The following is a 20,269-nucleotide window of genomic DNA, read 5'->3' on the forward strand; positions in this document are numbered from 1 at the left end:
GCCCTGCAATTAGGGAGAAATCCAAGAAATCACCCTGCAATGGCAGAAGGTAGGAGAGGCCAAAGACACCAGGCTGCCCAGTCCTGAGTGGTGAGCCTAGACCGAGGCTGCAGCAACGGCAGCCGCAGATGCCTCTTAAAGAGGCCGCATCCACAAACAGAATTTTGTGGTGACGGACCTGCTCACTCTGAGCACCAGTGCACGCAGGGGTCACCAAGGACTTACAGAGAGACCTTGTCAGAGTGAAGGCCGAGGAGAGACTCGCTCTGTACAGAAGTGCCGCAGTATCCATTGTTCCCTATATAGATGTCTAAACAAAGTATTGTATACTTGAAACTAATTAAAATAAGTAAAATAAGTAAATTTAAAAAAAAAGAACTTTTGTACATAAAAGAACATTATGAAGGAAGTAAAAAGACAATTTATAGATTAAAAGTCTAATGTCTACAATATATAAAAAGCTTTTATAACTCGGCAAAAAGACAGACAACCCAATTAAAATTGGATAAATGACTCGAATACACATTTCTCCAAAGAAGATATACAAAGAGCCAACAAACACATGATAAGGTGCTCAGCATCAGTAGCCATTAGGGAAATGCAAATCAGAACCACAATGAGATGCCACTTTATGCCCACATGATGGCTATAATCAAAATAACAAGCATTGGTAAGAATGTAGAGAAATTAGAACCCTTGTATATTATTGCTAGGCATGTAAAATGATGCAGCTACAGTGGGAAAGTTTGGTGGTTCCTCACAAAGTTAAAACATAGAATTACCTTATGGCCTAGCAGTTCTCAATCTAAGTATATACTTCAAAGAATTGAAACAGGAACTCAAATACTTGTACATGAATGTTTATGGCAGCACTGTTCTCAATAGCCAATAAAATGGTCCAAATGTTCATCAGTGTTTGAATGGGTACACATTGTGATATAGCCATACAGTGGATTGTTATTCAGCCATAAAAAGGAATGAAGTACTGATACATGCTGCAACCCACATGAACCACAATAACATTATGCTAAGTGAGAGAAACCAGTCACAAAAGATCACGTATGATTCTATTTATATGATACATCCAAAATGAGTAAATCTGTAGGAACAGAAGGCAAATTGGTGGTTACCAGGGTTTTGGAGAAGGAAAAAGAGTGATACTTTAATGGGTAAGGAAGGGGCGTTTTTTGGGAGTAGTAAAATTTTTGGACCTAGAGGTAATGGTTATACAGTGTTGTGAACATACTAAATTCCATGGAATTAAACACTTTAATATTAACTAAAAATTAAATTTTATGTGAATTTATCTCACTAAAAATGCTAGTAGTGACTGTGGTGGATTATAACATTGATTTTTAAAAGAATCATAGTAAGAAACATTTAAATAAGGGTGTGGGATAAGGGGAAGAATATAGAAAATAAGTCTCTGCTTAACAGAAGAATGCTAACTGGTAAATGTAGAAACATTGATTTTTTTTTTAATTACCATTTACAATTACCATAATAATGATTTAGTAATAATTGCTGAAACCATTGAGTGAAAGATGGTTGGAGAATAGGACAGTCACAGAGTCTCAAAGTATCACCGTATTGATTGTTTATTACTTTCAAAAGGAAATGGTACCTTTATAAAAGAGACATCTGACAGAAATCACCTAAACCAAGTGATCAAACTTAACACCCCTCAAGTACTCTAAAATGGTTTATCAAAATAGAGTGCGTGAGAGTGAGCAAATGTGGCAACATGTTAAACAATTGGTGGATCTAGTTGAAGGGAATATAGTGAATCTAGTTGAACCAATCTTGCAGTTGTCCTGTACGTATGAAATATTTCAATATAAGAAGTTGAGGTAAAGGTGAAATTTGAATATGACCCTTCCCTGTGTAATAGTTTTGCCTAAAGATTTAACTCCATTGCTTGATATTTAAGGATCTTCATGATCTAGCCCCTGCTTATTAATCCCAATCTTCTCTCTTTCCATAGCATTTCTCAAACTAGTTTAAACTTTAGCTATACCACACTTCTCCGTTTTCAAATTGTCCATGACCTCTTTCATCTTCATTACTTCATACATGCTATGTGGCTCTCTTCTTAAAATGTCCTCTTCCCATTTTTAGCCTGTTAACTCTTGGTTGTCCCTATGAACGTTATATAGAAAAACTCCTTCAAGATTTTTTTCCTGCTTATCCCGCCCTGAATGGAGCCTATAGTACATTGGTCATATCCTGATTATACCACTGATGACACTGTACAGTTAATTGGCTGTGTACTTGTCTGCCTTCCTCACTAGGCTAGACTTTTTGAGGCCTTGGACTGTGATTTATTCTTCTTCTTGCTATTCACAGTACATATAAGAATAGGTACTAAACACTGGGTGTTTAATAATTGATTTTTAGATTAAGGAATAAATTTCACTGCTTACATTTTTTGGAACATCTTATAATTTAAAAGAGGCCTGTTTATTCTTTTTTTACTTAATAGCAAAATTTATTAGTTATGTATATATCATGTTTGGTTTTCTTAGTTTTATTTCTTTTTTACAACTTTATAGTGAATAAATTTATTAGAGGAACAATTAGTATTTTATGTAACTTCATAATACCAATACTGTTAGATGATCATGGTTAAAAGAAATAACATGTATGTAAAGCACACAGCATGGTGTGACATAGCACTAATTTGGGTCTTGGACCCTATTAAGAATTTAATGAAATCTAAAGAAAACAGTGAACATTTTTCTAGAAAGTTGTAATATCTACAGAAAATTTCATATACAATTCTGGTGGTTCACAGACCCTTTGAATGGATATCTGTGGCTCCCAGGTTAAGAACGCTTGTGCTTTAACTCAGTGCTGGCCTCAGGTAACATCCTTCAGCAATTCACCACCTCTACCAAATTCTAACACTAATTAAGAAAGAAGTGAATAAGACAGAATAAGTTTAAAATATTTTTTAACAACCACGGATTTGTTGAGATTGATAAAAATGTATTGGAAATAAAGGCAAACTGAAACCTAGCCCACTTTCAAAATTGTAAGTTTTTATAGAACAATTCTTAGATTACAGAGGAAATCAAGAGCAAAATAGCAGAAAATCTTTAAAAAACAGTGAAAATACTTTGATTAAAGCTGAGTTAAGTCAAATTCATAGTCTTAAAAGCATGTATTACTAAAGAAAGAATGAAATACAGTATTCAACTGAAAAAGTTAGAAAAACAACATGGTAAGCCTAAGGAAAACAAAAGAAAGGAAATAATAAAAGTTGCAAATAAAAATTAGTGCATTAAAAGAAACCTACTTAGATGAGTGCTATAACCTCCTGACAGGTCTTTCTGTACCTGATTGCTGCACTGCAGCAAGGGTAATCCTCCTGCTTAAGTAATAACTCTTGATTGCCCTTAAAATGGCTCACAAGACCCTATAAAGGCTTGTTTCTTCCTTTTCCCGCATTTCTCACCTTGTTCCTGTGTTCCCACCCCATACTCCAACCATATAGAACTATAGAACTTCTTTTGGTTCATTGACTATGATAAACTGTATGTGATATCGCCTTTCCTGGAGCTTTGCACTTGCTCTTTTTAACACCTGAAAGGCCTTCCTTTTCTTCTTGCTAAGGTAATTCCTGCTCAGTCTTCAAGACTCAGCTTAAGTTTTACATTCTCTGGAAAGCAGTTACACAAACATATACATGGTGCACATATATACACACATGCTCAGTTAGGTAACAGGCTAATTGAGATACTTTGTCCTGTGTGCTCTGGTAGCACTTTACTTCTCTTACCATAGCACTTATTACCAGGAAATATCAAAGAAAGATTTGAATAGAACAGTAGTGATTGAGAAAACATCAGAAAACATTTCTAAAGTTACAGTGTTTAAAATAATTAAAGTAAAACTTTTCCACAGCTATTTTTGCCAAAGTAGATAGTGGCATGGATGAGATAAGTCAAAGTCTATTGTGTGCTAAAGGAGATATCTTAAATTTAGCAAATTGTATTGGTTAGCTCTCTAGAAAAAAAATATTTCTGAATCTTCTCCAGATAAATTTAAGATGCATTAAAGAACTAAATATAAGCAATTATCTAAAAGCTAAAAAAAAATAGAAACTTTTATTTTTATCAGACCTCTAGGTCAGCATTGTCCAGTGGAAATATAAGCACATACGTACTTTAAAATTTTTTAGTAGCCACATTAAAAAATAAGAACAGGTGAAATTAATTATAATAATGTTTATTTAACCCAGTATGTTCAGAATTTTATTTCAACATGTAATCAGTATAAGAATTATTAACAAGGTATTTTACATTGTTGGGGTTTTTTTATACTAAGTCTTTGAAACCCGGAATGTATTTTACAGTTCCAGCACAGTTCAGTACAAACTAGCCACATTTCAGGTGCTTGATAGCCAGCTACAAGTCGAATTTAGAAGCAATAGAAGAAGGTCACAATGCAAAAATAGATAACATTGGCTCCAAGAGATTAAATAATTGTATTAAAATTAAGGAGAAAACAAAATGGGAAAATATTTGCAGCATAATATAGTAAAGTATTATTAATATGCAAAAAAATTATATAAATCACTAAGAACACTTAAAGCCCCCCAAAATAAATGGGTATGATGACATAAGCAGCCAGTTTACAAAAGAGGTAGTAACAAACATAAAGATAGCATTTTACCTCATTAATAATCAAGTGCAAATTAAAATAATAGTAATGACTATTTCATATATCACGGTAACAAAGATTTTACAACTCCGATTTCCAAGGTTGCAGAAAATGTGGTAAAAGAGTGTTTCCTCATAGACTATGAGGGAAAGTATCAATTAGTAAAACCTTTTTAAAAAGCATTTACACGCAACAGATACAAGAATTCTATTATAAGGAAGTGATACTAATTATAGAGAGGGGAAAAGTACATACTAAAATGCTCACTTCTGCATTGTTTTAATAATGGAAAAATTGAAGACTACCTAAGTTCCTTACGTTAGGAGAATGGTAAGTAGTTTATGGTATAGTCATTCAATGAAATGCTTTGACAAGTAATGTAGAAAAGTCTTTTTATAATATTAAACTAGAAAACGATATGGAATTGAAGATCTTATGTCTATATTTAAGGAGAAAAATTAGGCCTATGTGTTGAGAAATTTATCAGAATGTTAACAATGTTTATTTTATGATAGAAGGACTTCAGATTTTTTTCCAGTTTTCTATTTTTCAAATGTAATAAAATCAGTGTGTATTACCTATAAAATGAAAACTACTTTAAATTCTAAGATTGATTTAACACATTATCAAATATAATTGAGATATCATACTAATTCAAGTATGCCAATCCAGTGTTCTACTTGTAAATTTATGCTTTATTTTTTAAAAAACACAGTACTTAGCAACTAATGAACCAAGCATAGATGACCCAGTATGGCTTGATTTCATTTTTGTTTCAGAGTGAAGTTTATTGACTTTCCAGTAAAAGTTTGCCACTATCTTTTTTTTATTTCCTTACTTTGGCTTAAGTCTGACCTCCAGAAAAGTGAAATAATACTTTTTTAACAAATGTGTAAGGTGCATAATCCCCATTTTCCTTCCCAGTTTCATATGGTTAAATAGCTTACATCTACTCTCTTACTAGCAGTATATAATATTTTGATATACTAATTTGCTCTTTCGTTTTCGTTAATACTTCTTCATCTTATTTTAAGGTTATTCTAGTTCAAGTTAACCCAGGGGAAGCATTTACAATAAGAAGAGAAGATGGACAGTTTCAGTGCATTACAGGTAAGAATGGTAATTTATTATTATATAGTCTTTCTTCCTTACTTTCCCCACCACACGAAGGCACAAACTTTGAATACCTTATGGCTTAACTGTTTCAGTAGTATCCTAATTAGTCTCTTTACCCTGGTTTCTTGATTAATCTTACTATAATAATATATATTGTTCATGTTACCCCCTTGCTTAGAAATCTTAAGTGAATCCAGTTCAGGTTCCTTAGTCTTTTTTTAAAAGATCACTTCATCTTTCTAGTCTTTCTTTTCACTTTCCCTTCAATACTCTTTTACTTTGATCTTGGTAAATTGGTAATTTGCTATCTTTTGAACCTGTTTTGTACTTTCTGTACTGTTCTTATCTAGAATTGACCCTTATCACCACCATTTCCCAGCCTATTCAAATGCTACCTATGCTTCCAGACTGAGCTCAGATCTTATCTTTAAAAGGTTTCTTTTGGTAAAGTCTTAGTGAGCATTTCCTCTACACTACTCACTAGTCACTCCACACATACATTTGTGACAAACAAAACTGTCTCCAGATATCACCAAATGTCCCCCCGAGGGGCAGAATCACCCCCAATTGAAAACTACCACCCTGTGTGAAGACAAGAGAAATGAAAAGTTCACTGGCTTTGTAATTAGAGAACTTGAATTTAAATCCCAACTCTGTCGCTTGCTAGCTGCATAAAGTTTCATGTTATTTAACCTCTGTCAGGTACGTTTCTCATCAGTGAAATTCCCATCCTTGTGAATAATAGTACACCTCATAGGATAAGTGTGAGGGTTAATATGTATGTAAAGCACTCTAAACCAGACCTGACACATATAAGGCACTCAGTAAATGGTGATGTTGGGTTCTGTGGAATTAATTATGGAACAGAAAGTTACCCTACCACCTATGAAATCTCTTACTACCAATTATTGTGCTATTCATTTAGCAAGTAACTATGTATGTTCTTGTAACATTTCTTTTAACTCTAGTTATATTTTTAAAAACCATTTAAATTTTGTATGTTTAACCTGAAAAATTTATTCAGTCTTTTCAACTACATTTTAAGCACTTCGAGGGCACTTTGTAATCCCTTTAGTTCTTGGGTACCTAAATAATAGCTGTTGCTTTGATATGAAGAAAACACCTTAGAAGTAGGGCTACCGTATTCTTTATCATCCAACCCAGGATACTTTTGAGAATGAAAAAGGACCCTATCAATTTCTCCAAGACAAGTATCAGCCAAGATTGTCCCAGGAAAACCAGAACTTATGGTTCCCTCCATTTTCCTTGGGGGGGGTGTGTGCTTGATTTAATCAAAGAAGAAATATGCCTCTTTCTAAAGAAGCAATTAGCTCAATGATTACAATTAAAATTTTTAGTCTGCCATCTAAACCTTACATGTCTTAGATTAGTACTTTCTTTAAGTTAATTGAAATCTTTTGAGTGGCAAATAAGGGTCCACATATTTGGGCTAAGAAGAAACCAGGCAGTAGAATTTATAAGCAATATAATAAACTTTACTTGTCTTTACTTGTCAGTTAGGTTTCCATAAAAATAATTTTATTTTTCTGCTAAGTACCTCTTAGAATTTACATTTCTAGTAGAGAATACACCTTAGGTTTATTAGTATATCTTTTCAAATTGTTTTCAATAAATACCATTTATGATGGAAGCCTTTTAACTATTATAACATTGGTCTTTTCAAATGAGGATACTCATTACTATTTTTAGTGTGACTTAAAACACAGAAACTACTGATTGCAGTTGGATAGTCAGACTTTGATTTTTAAGTAACGTATTTGAAAAGTCAATTGTAACTGTAATTTGTAAATCCTCTTCCTAATTAAACCAGTTTTTTATAGAAGTTACGCCTTCAGTCAGGACCAAAAAAGCCTAATTTATAATATGGTGCCTGTAGTACTAACATCCTAATAGTAGAAACTGACTACTACTATGTGAAGATATTTTTAAGTAGGGATACATTTCTTTGCTTCAGTAAAAAAGGGAGACTCCTTTCTCTGTATGACCAATTATATAAAGGATAAGGTAAAAAGCTCTTCTCTCTTTCCTTATGTTTTTGTTTGTCCAAAATTAAAAAGTGGGATATAAGTGGAAGGAATAGTAGTGAATGAGGAGCTGGGATTTAAGTCTTTGTAAAGACCAGTGTGCCCTCATTCCAAGCAAGAGAAGACAGAACAAGAAAAGACTATGACCTCTGGAGCGCATCCTCTTCCTTTTCTTCCCCTTTGCCATCACTAGTTTCTGTCACATGTCAGTCATCTTCCTGAACTAGTTCTAGAGCTAAGTTAAAAAGTTAAGAGTGGAAATAGAAGTGGAGTCAACAGATAAAGAGAAAGTCTTATGGGAGGAAAATCAAATGCCAGTGAAGCTGAGAGAAAAAATAGGACACTACGGCAGTCAGGCCATCAAGTTCTTCTTTCCACAGCCACTATACTAATAATAGAAATCTCTATAGTGAAACCTAAAGACTTGCGATAAATCCAGTATAAATTAGTATGCATTTGAATTAAAGACTATTCTTTTTACAGTAGTTTTATTACCTATCAAGAATTTATAGAAAAAAAAACCAAGTTAGCAGAGATCATAGGGAACTTTAGAGATCGAAATAATCTCTTTATTTTATTGGCGGTTCAGAATTTGTTACTTATAGCAAATTATGGGCAGGACTCAATATAGTACTTTTTCTACTATAGTGTACTCCTTGGAAAAATGAATTACTGTTGTGGTTTTTTCATGAATTCAAGTATCTGCTGAGGCAGATACTGTGCAAGTTGCAGGGGACTCAGAGAAAACTAAGACACATTTCCTGCCATTCAAGAACACAGTGTAGTAAGGAAGAAAGGGAATAAATTAGCAGTTGTATTGCAATATAAAAAGAACCGTTAGAAACATACATAGAGTGTTGTGGGAGCCTAGGATGGGTACAGTAACACAGAGTAATATGTCAGGAAAAATATTCAAGGAGAAAATGAAACATGACCTATCTTTAAGGAAAATAGTAGTTGATCAAATGGAAAGGGGGCTCAAGAAAGCATTTTAAGCAGAAGGAACAGTGTACAAAAGCAACAGAAGGAAAGAATGACTTGACTTATTTGACTAACTGCCAAGAAATGAATTGTTATGAAGTTGATAAAAGGAATGTGGATAGAGATGAATCTGAAAATGGAGTCAGATCTTGAAATGGCTTGGCTGCCATACTAAGAATTTTAAACTTTATTGTAAAGGTGAAGAAGAACCATTGAAGAACATTATGCAGGAAGATTAACATGCAATTTACAGTTCTGAATAATCAGCGATGTCTCCTATTAATAAGTGGTTACCTGTTAAAAATCTTCTTGCTGCAGATATCTAGAAATGTTCAGTAAAATGTTACAAATATTCTTTTAAATGCATTGCTGAGCTTCTCTTTCTTCCTTCTACCCCTCCCACAACAAAAAGAGGGAAGGGGGAAGGAAATAAATTATGATCCAGAAACAAGGACTTTTTAGTATTTGTTTTTTCAAAACATTTCATACGTATAATGAAAAGAATATACTTTGTTCATTTGATGTGATTATTTTTTATTGTTCCATGCCATTCTTTCTGAGTCTTATCCAAAATCTGTTGTCGATCTTTCCTTACTCTTTGCCTATTTCATGTCCTTTCAGACCCTGCACAACTCTTAAATATCTAAATGTGTAGTTTCCTACCATTTACCACTTTCCAGTTTGCCATTCCTCTCATTGGCTAGGTTTATTTATACTGTCTGATTCAGACCCATACCTCATTTTTGCCATCTTAAGCCAATGTTCATTTGTTTTAAAACAAATACATTATTACTTTTAAAATGACAGTACTACCTGGAATCTGTCTGTTTTTTTCTATTAAAAGATATTTTGAAACAAATCTAACAACGTGATTTTTTTTAGTGAAGTGTTTTGGTAGCACGTCAACAGATTGTCTTATATGATGATAGATATTGCAGAAATTAATCCATATTTGTAATTATACCAAGGAATGTAAAAATGTATTGAATGAGTAAATCTTTAGGTTTAGTATTAATAAATCTTTGTAACATGTGCTAAAGACTGTCCTTCTTAGTTTTGTTTTGTGGCAAGTATACAGAATAGAGAATTAGGCAAGGTTTCTGAGTTTGGGTTACTGGGAAGGTCTGAGAAACATATTTCATAGAAAATATGTGGTGAACTTTTAAGATCCCTGTTGTAGAGCTGAATTTCCTGGTGATAAATTGGTCCCATCCTTCAGACATCATTTGTTCCATGAAGTGTTTGCAGACAGATATCTCTTCATTTTCTTTCCTCTTCTATCCCTGAATGCACATACAGAAATAAATGAGGGCAGAAACTATATTTTACTTGTGTTTGTAGCCCTGGTGCTTTTCGTGTCACCCAGTACATGGAGAATGCTTGGTGAATGTTTAAGTTAAATGAGGAAGATTAAAAAAAACAACAACTAATGTCTCTTGAGCATTACTATGTGCCAAGTAAATAGAGTCTATATAGACAAACAACTCTGTCTAAAAATCCTCCTTATTGAGAGATGTGGCTTCCTTTCTTCCTTCTTTAATGATACCTCAAAATGAAGAATAAAAATTTATTAATTAAATATCTAGGGGTTTTGCATTGTTATGTCACTTCTGCTTTGGTGTTATTCCATGTTGCTACATGCAAGAGAGAAAGTTATTAAAAAGCAAAAAGAATGTACAGATCAGCTGTGCCTGAATAGTTTTTATATGCCCTGGCCCCTTCAAATTTGATATTTTAGGAAGACAAGCAAAGATATTGATGATTGTTTAATTTCATTAACCTAATAGGGCAATAGTTAAGCACATTACCTGGATTTGAGTTCCAGCTCTACCACTTAGTATTATATCAGTCAGATTATATTAAGCAATTTAGTGATTAATTTTACATCCTGTCTTAGACTTGTTTATATAAAAAGAGAGAGTCCATCATGTAAGGCTTGTAATATAATTAGTCAAAGAGACTATTACTAAACTATACCTTTTTGGACCTAGTGTTTGTATATGTGGAATCATAGAACCCAATTCTTACATCAGTTCTATGACCTCTAATTATGTTGATCATGAGTTTATCAGCTCTACACTTTGGTGATTTGTTTTGCAACATTGTTTTCACAGTTGAATTTCAGCAGTTGGGAGGACATCATATTCTTCATCCATTCATTCATTCATTCAGTAAGAGATAAAAGTGAATAAGCAAGTGCCCTTTATTTCCTCCAGCTTATTTGACAGACAGACCTGCTTATATATCTTTATGGGAAGACGAATTAAAATTTGACCACAGGCCCATTGCCAGTGTAAAGCTTTGTCTTAGGTTATATTATTCAGGACTTTGTTCTCTTGAGCTCCCTTTCTGTACATTTTTAATTAATAGCTTTGACAAAAATAAATGACATGTTTATAAAATTTCAGTTGTCATAAAGCTACCAAGGACAACTAATAACATTAAGTAAATGTCAAGCTCAAGAAGATCAGCATATTTTGAACTGATAGATCAAAACCAATAGGATAAAATTTAATAGGAATAAATGTAAAGTTTCCCATTTTAATTTGAAAAATTACCCGCACTGGTACTTTATAGATGTGTATTGGTCAGGGTTCCTTTTTTAAAACTGACTCTTGTCATTTAAACATAAAAGGAGTTTATTAAGATGATAATTGAAACTCTTTCCATTTCTACTTCCCTTTCCTTCCTGACTAAAGCCATTAGGTGGAGCAGAACAATATAGAGGTCTTAGTCCATTAGGGCTGCCATAACAGAATACCATGGACTGGGTAGCTCATAAACAACAGAAATTTATTTCTTACAGTTCTGGAGGCTGGAAGTTCAAGATTAGGGTGCCAGCATGGTCAGGTTCTGATGAGAGTCCTCTGCAAGTTTGTAGACTGCTGGCTTCTCACTGTGTCCTCACATGATGAAAGTAGCAAGGAAGGTTTCTAAGGTCTCTTTTAGAAGGGCACTAATCCCATTCATGAGGGCTCTACCCTCATGACCTCATCACTTCCCAAAGGCCCCACCTCCTAATACCATTACATTGGGGCTAGGATTTCAACATGTGAATTTATGGGGGACACAAACAATTAGTCTGTAACAGCACTGAACTGGTGGGAGTGGAGGAGGTAAGCTACAGTGCCACAGAGTGGGATTTCAGGGCCAAAATTGGGTGAAGAGTTCATTACATAGGAGAACAACTTAGTGTAGAGACTCAGAGCCCAAACAGAGTGAGGAGGGAATTCACACATGAAGGTATCCTGGTACAGGGACTCAGAGTCTAAGCAGGCTGAGAAGAGTATCCTCAAGAAGAGGTGGCCTGGTGTAAGGTATAAGAATCTGAGCAAGATGAGGAAGTCATCAATACAGTGAGGTGGCCCAGCATAGGGAATCAGTGCCTGAATAAGGTGAGAGCATTCACCATAATATGAGAGCAACCTGATGCAGAGAGTCAGAGATCTGTGAGGAAGCCATCAGTGTGGAGGAGAAGCCTGACATGGGTTACTAGAGTCAGACGGGTCAGATCGTTCACATGCTTGGGGTGGTCTGGAGTGAAGAGGCAGAGCCCAAATTGGATAAAAAGACATCCACACAAAGGATGGCCTGCTGCTGAGTGGGGAGGGCATCTACACAGAGGGGCAGCCTGGCATGGGGTTTTATAGCTCTAGCAGGGTGACGAAAGTGTCTATGTAGTGGAGGCTTTTGAAGAATCTGAACTCATGCAGTATGAGGGCATTCAGAGTGAGGGAGGTGACTTCGTTTGAGGTATCAGAGCCCAAAATACGTGAAGATGTTGTCTACATGGAGGTAAGGTAAGGTCCAGTAAGAAGAATCAGATCCTGAGCATGGTGAGGAGGGGATCCCCATGGCATGGCAGGAGTTATCAGGGCCCAAGGAAATCCCCATCCACTTATGGTGGGGCAGCCCAACACAGGATGTGAGAGCCTGAGTGGGGTGAGGAGGGCATCCATCCCCATAGAGAAATGACCTAGTATGGATAATCAGAGGCTAAGCAGAGTAAGAAGGTAGTCTACATGGTGGGCTGAGGGGTAGAATGGCCTGGTATGGGGAGTCAGAGCTTAAATTGTCATGAGAAGAGAATATACACAAAAACACAGTGGGTAGCCCAGCACAGAGTGTTAGAGCTTGTATATGACCACATGGAACCAAGGAAAGGATGACGTCCACTTGGGGCGAGTAGGAATGGCCTCAATATGGCAGGGCTGAGCCATGCATCCACTCTAGGAGGGTCACCTGGTGTGGGGTTAGAGGAACATCTGTGGGAATGGTTGTAGAGATGGAAGATTGGTTATATAACACAGGGGACTAATCAAAGGAGCGTTTATATTAAGAATTGTGAAAGCCAGATTTCTTACTATCAGAGAAGGAGTTTTAGATGTGAAAAGGAGGAAACTAGAATGAATCCTGTGACCACTGAATGAGAAAGATCAGACATTTCTGATTCAAGGTCTGGGAAAGAGAACGTACAAGATGTGACTGGAACATATGTTGCCCCAAAAAGAAGAAAGTGCTCAAAAATGGATAGAGACATGTCAAAAGTAACCAGCTTAAAGGAGCTTTCGTTAGCAAAATGAAGCACAATTTGAGCATCATAATAATGATAGAAATGGATTAGAGCCTACTGAATAATATAAGAAACTATAAGTCTATACAAATATAGATAAGTAGGTAGATGGATGATTGATGATAGATAGATAGATAGATAGATAGATAGATAGATAGATAGATAGATAGGTAGGTAGATAGATAGGAGGGAGGGAGAGATAGTTTGATGAGGTTCCAGAAAAAATGGACTACGTAATTTTAAAGTACCTCCCTACAAAAGACTTACTGATTAAAGGCAAAAAAAAAAAAAAAAAAGGAGGGAGGTAGGTAACTTTACAGTTGAGAAGCCTGGCAGACACCATCTTAATCACATAATCAAATTGTATATCATCAGTAAGCCCAGAAATCAAAATTGTGTGCACCTGATAACGATGCACTGAGGGGAACATGGTGTCAATTCTGTGATATTTCTGCCAAAAAATGTATGATCTGAATCTAAGCACAAGGAAACAGTAGACAAACTCAAATCAAAGACATTCTACAAAGTAACAAACCTGTAATCTTTAGACATCAAGATTATGCAAGTCAGGGAAAGACCAAGGAACTGTTCAGACTGACAGAATAAAGAGAAATGCAATATGTGATTATAAACTAGCTCCTTTTCTTAAAAAGCACATTAGGACGACTGGTAAATCTTAAATGGGGTTTTTAAATTAGATGGTTTATTAATTTTAATTACAAGTACCACAAACTAGGTGGCTTAAAACAACAGAAATTTAATGTCTCAGTTCTGGAGGCTAGAAGTCCAAGATCAAGGTGTCAGCAAGATTGGTTCCTTCTGAGAGAGAATTCATACTTCTCTCCTAGCTGCTGCTGATGGCCAGAAATCCTTGGGATTTCTTGGCTTATAAATGCATAACTTCAGTCTCTGTCTCCATCTTCATATAACCTCTCCATGTCTCTTTGTCTTCACATGGCTGTCTTTTTACAAGGATATTTTATTGGATTAGGAGCCCGTTCTACTCCAGTATGACCTTATCTTAACTAATTATATCTGCAGCAAATCTTTCCCAAATGAAGTCACATTCTGAGGTACTGGTACTTAATTGTATCTTTTGGAGTAGACATAGTTCAACCTGTAACAGATAGTAATAAGATATTAATGTTAATTTTCTGGTTTTGATGGCTGTGTTATTATATCAGAATGTCCTTATTTATAGAAAATGCATACTAAAGTATTCTGTGGGTGAAAGGCCATCATGTCAGCATCTTTCTTTCAAATAGTTTAGGGAAGAAAGTTCTTTGTGCCTCTGGACATCCAACTTGTAAGTGTGTGATTATTTCAAATTAAAAAAAAATATTACTTTAAGAAAAATAGTATTAGGTGCCTTATAGTCTTTATAAGGACTAGATAACCAGACTTAAGGCTAAGCTTCAGGAACAATGCCTCAAAACCATTGTCACAGAACTTGTCTGATTAGGAAATTCTCATCACTGCCATGATTTTACCTGTGCCATTTCTTCAATATTGCTTGCTTCCAGCATAGATACTACTTCTGTAACAGGAATTGTAGCTATCCACCACTGACTCCTAGTTATCAGAACCTGTAGGAGCAATATTCTTTACCTCACACTGAGGTGACTCCTCCACCACACAAAGGAGCTCAAGATCCTATGCACCAAAACAAATTACAGTATCCAGTACATGCAAGAGTAGAGGACTTTATGAATAGAACTTGCTTATTTTAGTAGATCTAGAGTTAAATATTAGTTACCTATTGAACCTCATTTGCAAAAGTGAAAACAAATGATATTTTAGACTGCAAAAACAAATGTAAGTTCTAAAACAGATGGTGCAGTACTCTTTAGATGGTATCCTTTTGATATGTAAAAGAAGTGTTGACAAACTGAGATTGAACTCAGGAAGATAATTAGGAGAGTACAGAATCATGAAATCATTATTATAAAAGGCTATAAAAATGCGTGAAGGATCTTTAACCTAGAAGAGAGAGCTGTGACTTGGAAGACATTGTTTTCTGCACCTTTAGAAGGCAAAATTTAGACTTAACAGGTGAGAGTTACAAGGAAGCAAATTCCGACTCACAGGGAAGAGCTGTCCAGCAATTATGGCTGTATAAAAGTGGAATCATTGCTTTGTTATGCCAGTGTCCTATCATTCTGTGTGCTCATGCACTGGTTAGATGATTTTATAAAAAGTAATTCTTGCATAGAAGAAGAATTTTGATTGGGTAAGCACCAACATTCTTGTAACTGAAGATTCTTTGATTCCAAAATAACCTGTTAATTAGACTGAGATCTCTTTATTTAACTCTGGAAATGAATACTCTGAATGGGAGTCTTAAATTTAATGAATATATCTATGCACAGGTACATATTATAAAATAATTAAGCTAGTGAATGGTTATTGTTCATAACAGACTATAAACAGGATGCCACTAGTTAATTTATTAATTTGCATTTCTAATGAAATATACACTTAGGAGAGAAATGTCCACTAAATTTCTGAATCTTATAGGGGCAGAAACAATGATGCTGTCTTTATCTTGCTACATAAAATCTTACTTTATTAAAGTGTTCAAGGAATATTAGCTTCCTTCTATTTTGTTTCCTTAACAACAGAAATTGTTTCTTTTTCATCTCTGATTCTGTGTGCTAAAATAATGCCTTTTGCTTAGTGGGCATACTGTCAATATTTATTAAAATTAACTGCTAAAATTTTTTTTTTAAGTATACTTGGTATATCCTTTTGCCTTAGTAACTCCTTTATACTGAAAATATTCTTCTGTATGTAGGGATATTTTAGTGCCTTAGAGTCTTCAATATGAGCACCAGTTAAGATCGTAGAGTAATATGGAAATGTTAATTTAAATATGTAAATAGTGAGCGATAGATAATGCCTGGATGTTGATCATTTGACCAAATCCTGGATTTCTGCTTATTTTCTTATGGTTCGACTCTTATGTGTAAAGAAAGTGTCAAGGTGAATTTAAGTTTGTTGAGAGGTTTTACCTTTGTTTTCTCATATCTCGCCTTACTTAGGGAAGCCAAGAACCTAAATAACAAGGCCAAAGTATGTTGATTCTGAGCCCCTTCATCTCTTAGAGTTAGTTTGCTATCAAGTACCACTTTCAAGTCCTTCTGCTTTCCTTTTTTGCTTCCAAATGGTTCTCACCAGCTTCTCAGCAATTACTGATATTTTCTTACCATTGTTGCTTCTAGTGTCACTTTCTAGTCAGCCAGTGGGGGTTTATTTGGCCCTTATTGCTTCTGCTGTCACCTCATCCAAGAAGCAACTAGCTCTTCTGCTCCTGGGGCATTTATTGTCAGGACCTCTGTTCCCATTTTTCTTTTCTTCACTGCTACTGCGTTCATCACTGCTTTTCTGTTCTCACCTTGTCACCTCATGCACCTAATCATGACTCTTCCTTTTTTTGAAATTAAGGGAAGGTTTGTCCCAAATAGTAAGTACTGCTATATCCTCTCTGTGTTCTGGGATTATGGTAAGTATAACCACATGTATATCCTCCCTCTCACAATTGGTCTGCTCTTTGATATTTACCATCTTCATTACAGAGCATTTTTTAGCAAGTTCTCTGAACGAAGCTGATTTTTGAGGTCATTAATAAATACAATATTTCATTAAATACTTATAAACCCTGTGTCACGTTAATCCCAACTCTTACCTCAGAGTGAGTTTTCTACCCTCCAAAAGTAGGAGCCCCTGGTTTTGGTCGTCTCTGTGTTCTAGTCTGAATTCCCATACCCATCAGATCTAGTCAAAGCCCTTTTCTCCCAGGATGTCTTTGTGAGGGAGGCGGGGGAGGATGGAGTTATCATGTAAATAAGACTCCTAGAGACCTGCTCTGATATCCTGGAATCTCTGAGACATGTAAACAAACTACACTTCAGCCCCATGACTCTTATTATATATGTCAGAATTTTAATATTGAAAATATCTCTGAAATTTATTAGGAGTTAAATATTTATTGTCTTATATATCATGGTCACTGCAGTTTTGCTACAGTTACTATGACTAACAGCATGAAATATTATACATATAACTTTTTTTCCTAAATTTACAACAATAAAACTTTAAAGAAATAACAAAATATAGGAATGAATTAATGGTTTATTGTTAATGGCACAAGTATAGCAGTAAGTCTACCTGGGTTCTAAGACCAATGGGTGGGAGCTATAAGAAAACATTTAGCTCAGTATGAGGAAGAACTTTGTAGTAAACAGCTGTCAAAGAGGCTCAGGAGCAATCAGTTCCCCTTTCATCTTTGTAGGTAGCAGTGCATATGCTGGCTCTTCACTTAATGATGCTATTAGAGAGGAGCCTTAATTTCTTTTGAGCGGATAGTTAGAGTTGATACTTTTTAAGGTTCTCACAAGTCTAAAATTTTATGGTTCCATATATCTTTGGATAGATTACTTAAATTCTGGCCATTATTTCACACATATGTGAAATGAGGGTGGGCTAATGCAAATTACATTCAAACAAATTTCCACCAGTTCTCAAATTTTTAAGTATTTGCTAATATCTTATGCCATCTTAAATTTTCAAAAATTGAAATAACACTGGCTTATAACATTATGTAAGTTTTTAATGTACAACATTAATTCAATAACTGTATATCCTAGCATGCTCACCACCAGAAGTCTGGTTTCCATTTATCATATATTTGACCCCCTTTACCCATTTTGCCCTACCCCCACTCTTTTCTCTCTGGTAACCACCAATCTGCTGTCTGTAACTCTGTTCTTGTTTGTTTTTTGTTTTATATCCTACATATGAGTGGAATTATCTAATTTTTGACCTTTTCCATTTAACTTATTTCACTTAGGACAATACCTTCAAAGTCCATCTGTGTTGTCACAAATGGCAGTATTTCATCTTTTTTATGGCTGAGTAGTATTCCATTGTGTATGTGTGTATACACACGCAGGACACTTAGGTTGTTTCCATAGCTTGGCTATTGTAAATAGTGCTGCAGTGAACATAGTGTGCACACACCTTTGTAAATTAATATTTTCATATATTTTGGATAAATACCCAGAAGTAGAATACCTGAATTATATGGTTATTTTATTATTTTTTTGAGGAACCTCCATGCTGTTTTTTTATAGTGGCTACACTAATTTACAGTCCTACCAACAATGTTCAAAGGTTCCTTTTTCTCCACATTTTCTCTAATGCTTATTTCTTGTCTTTGTGATAGTAGCTATTCTAACAGGTATTAGGTGATAGTTCATTGTGGTTCATTTTTTCATTTTCCTAATAATTAATGATGTTAACATCTTTCTACGTACCTGTTTGCCATCTGTATGTCTTCTTTAGAAAAGTGTCTATTCAGATCTTTTGCCTAATTTTTAATCAGGTTGTTTGCTTTTTTGTTTTTGAGATTTATGTGTTCTTTATGTATTTGGGATATTAACCACTTATGGGAAATATTTGTAAATATATCCTCCCATTTGGTTGGTTGCTTTTTCATTTTGTTGACGGTTTCTTTTGCTGTGCAAAAGCTTTTTAGTTTGATGTAGTCCCACTTGTTTATTTTTGTTTTTGTTTCCATTACTGTTGGAATCAAGTTTACAAAAACATTTCTAAGACCAGTGTACAGCAGCTTACAGCCTATATTTTCTTTGCATTTTATGGTTTCAGTTCTTACAGTCAAGTCTTTAATCCATCTTGAGTTAGTTTTTGTGTATGATGTAAGATAGTGGTCTAGATATTTTCTTTTGCATGTGGCTGTTTAGTGTTCCCAACACCATTTATTGAAGAGGCTTTTCTTACTCCATCGTGTGTTCTTGGCTTGTTTGTCATAATTAGTTGTCTCTATACACATGGGTTTATTTTTGGGCTCTCAGCTCCATTCCATTGACTGTGTGTCTGTTTTTCTGCTTAATATCATGCTGTTTTGATTACTGTAGCTTTAAAATATAGTTTGAAATCAGAGAGTATAATACCTCTGGCATTTTTTTTTTTTCCTGAGGATTGCTGTGGCTACTCAGAGTCTTTGGTGTTTCATACATATTTTAGGATTTTTTTGTTCTATTTCTGTGAAAATGCTATTGGGATTTCAATAGGGATTGCATTGAATCTGTAAATTGCTTTGGGTAATACAGACATTTTAACAATGTTAATTCTTCCAGTCCATAAGCATAGAATAACTTTGCATTTTGTCATGTCGTCTTCAATTTCTTTCAGTAATGTTTTATCGTTTTCAGTATACAGGTTTCACCTCCTTGGTTAAATTTATTCCTAGGTATTTAATTCTTTTCTATGTAATTGTTTTCTTCATTTCTCTTTCTGATAGTTCACTGTTAGTGTATAGAAAAACAGCAGATTTTTGCATATTGATTTTGTACCCTATAACTTAACTGTATCCGTTTATTATTTCTAATAGTTTTTTGGTGGAGTTTTTTTTATATATAAAATCATGTCATCCTCAGATAGTGACAGTTTTGCTCTTTCCTTTTCAATTTGGCTGGCTTTAATTTCCCTTTTTTTTGCCTAATTGCTCTAGCTAAGATTTCTAATATTATTTTGAATAAAAGTGACAAGAATGGGCATCCTTGTCTTCTCATCTTAGAGGAAAAGCTTTCAGTTAGCTTTGGATTTATCATATGTGGCCTTTGTTATATTGAGGTGCTTTCTTTTTATACCATTTTATTGAGAGTTTTTAATCATATTTGGATATTTAGTCATATCAAATGCCTTTTCTGCATCTGCGGAGCAAATCATATGCTTTTTATCATATGCTTCATTCTGTTTATATGGTGTATCACATTGATTTGCAAATGCTGAACCATCTTTGAATCTCTGGAATAAATCCTACTTGATCATAGTATATTATCCTTTTAATGCATTCTTGTATTTGGTT

At 34.7% G+C, this 20,269-nt stretch overlaps 1 protein-coding gene across 2 annotated transcripts in view; it reads left to right on the top strand.

The window, feature by feature from the left end:
- Positions 1-20,269, top strand: part of FNDC3A (fibronectin type III domain containing 3A) — a 187,249-nt gene that overhangs the window by 67,718 nt on the left and 99,262 nt on the right. For both annotated transcript variants that reach the window (XM_039839369.1, XM_039839371.1), the window contains exon 3: positions 5,700-5,775. In XM_039839369.1, coding sequence (XP_039695303.1) covers positions 5,700-5,775 — 76 coding nt within the window. The remainder of the gene's footprint in view (positions 1-5,699; positions 5,776-20,269) is intronic.

The sequence above is a fragment of the Pteropus medius genome, unplaced genomic scaffold (genome assembly GCF_902729225.1).
Source record: "Pteropus medius unplaced genomic scaffold, Ma_sr-lr_union100, whole genome shotgun sequence".
Classification (NCBI taxonomy): domain Eukaryota; kingdom Metazoa; phylum Chordata; class Mammalia; order Chiroptera; family Pteropodidae; genus Pteropus; species Pteropus medius.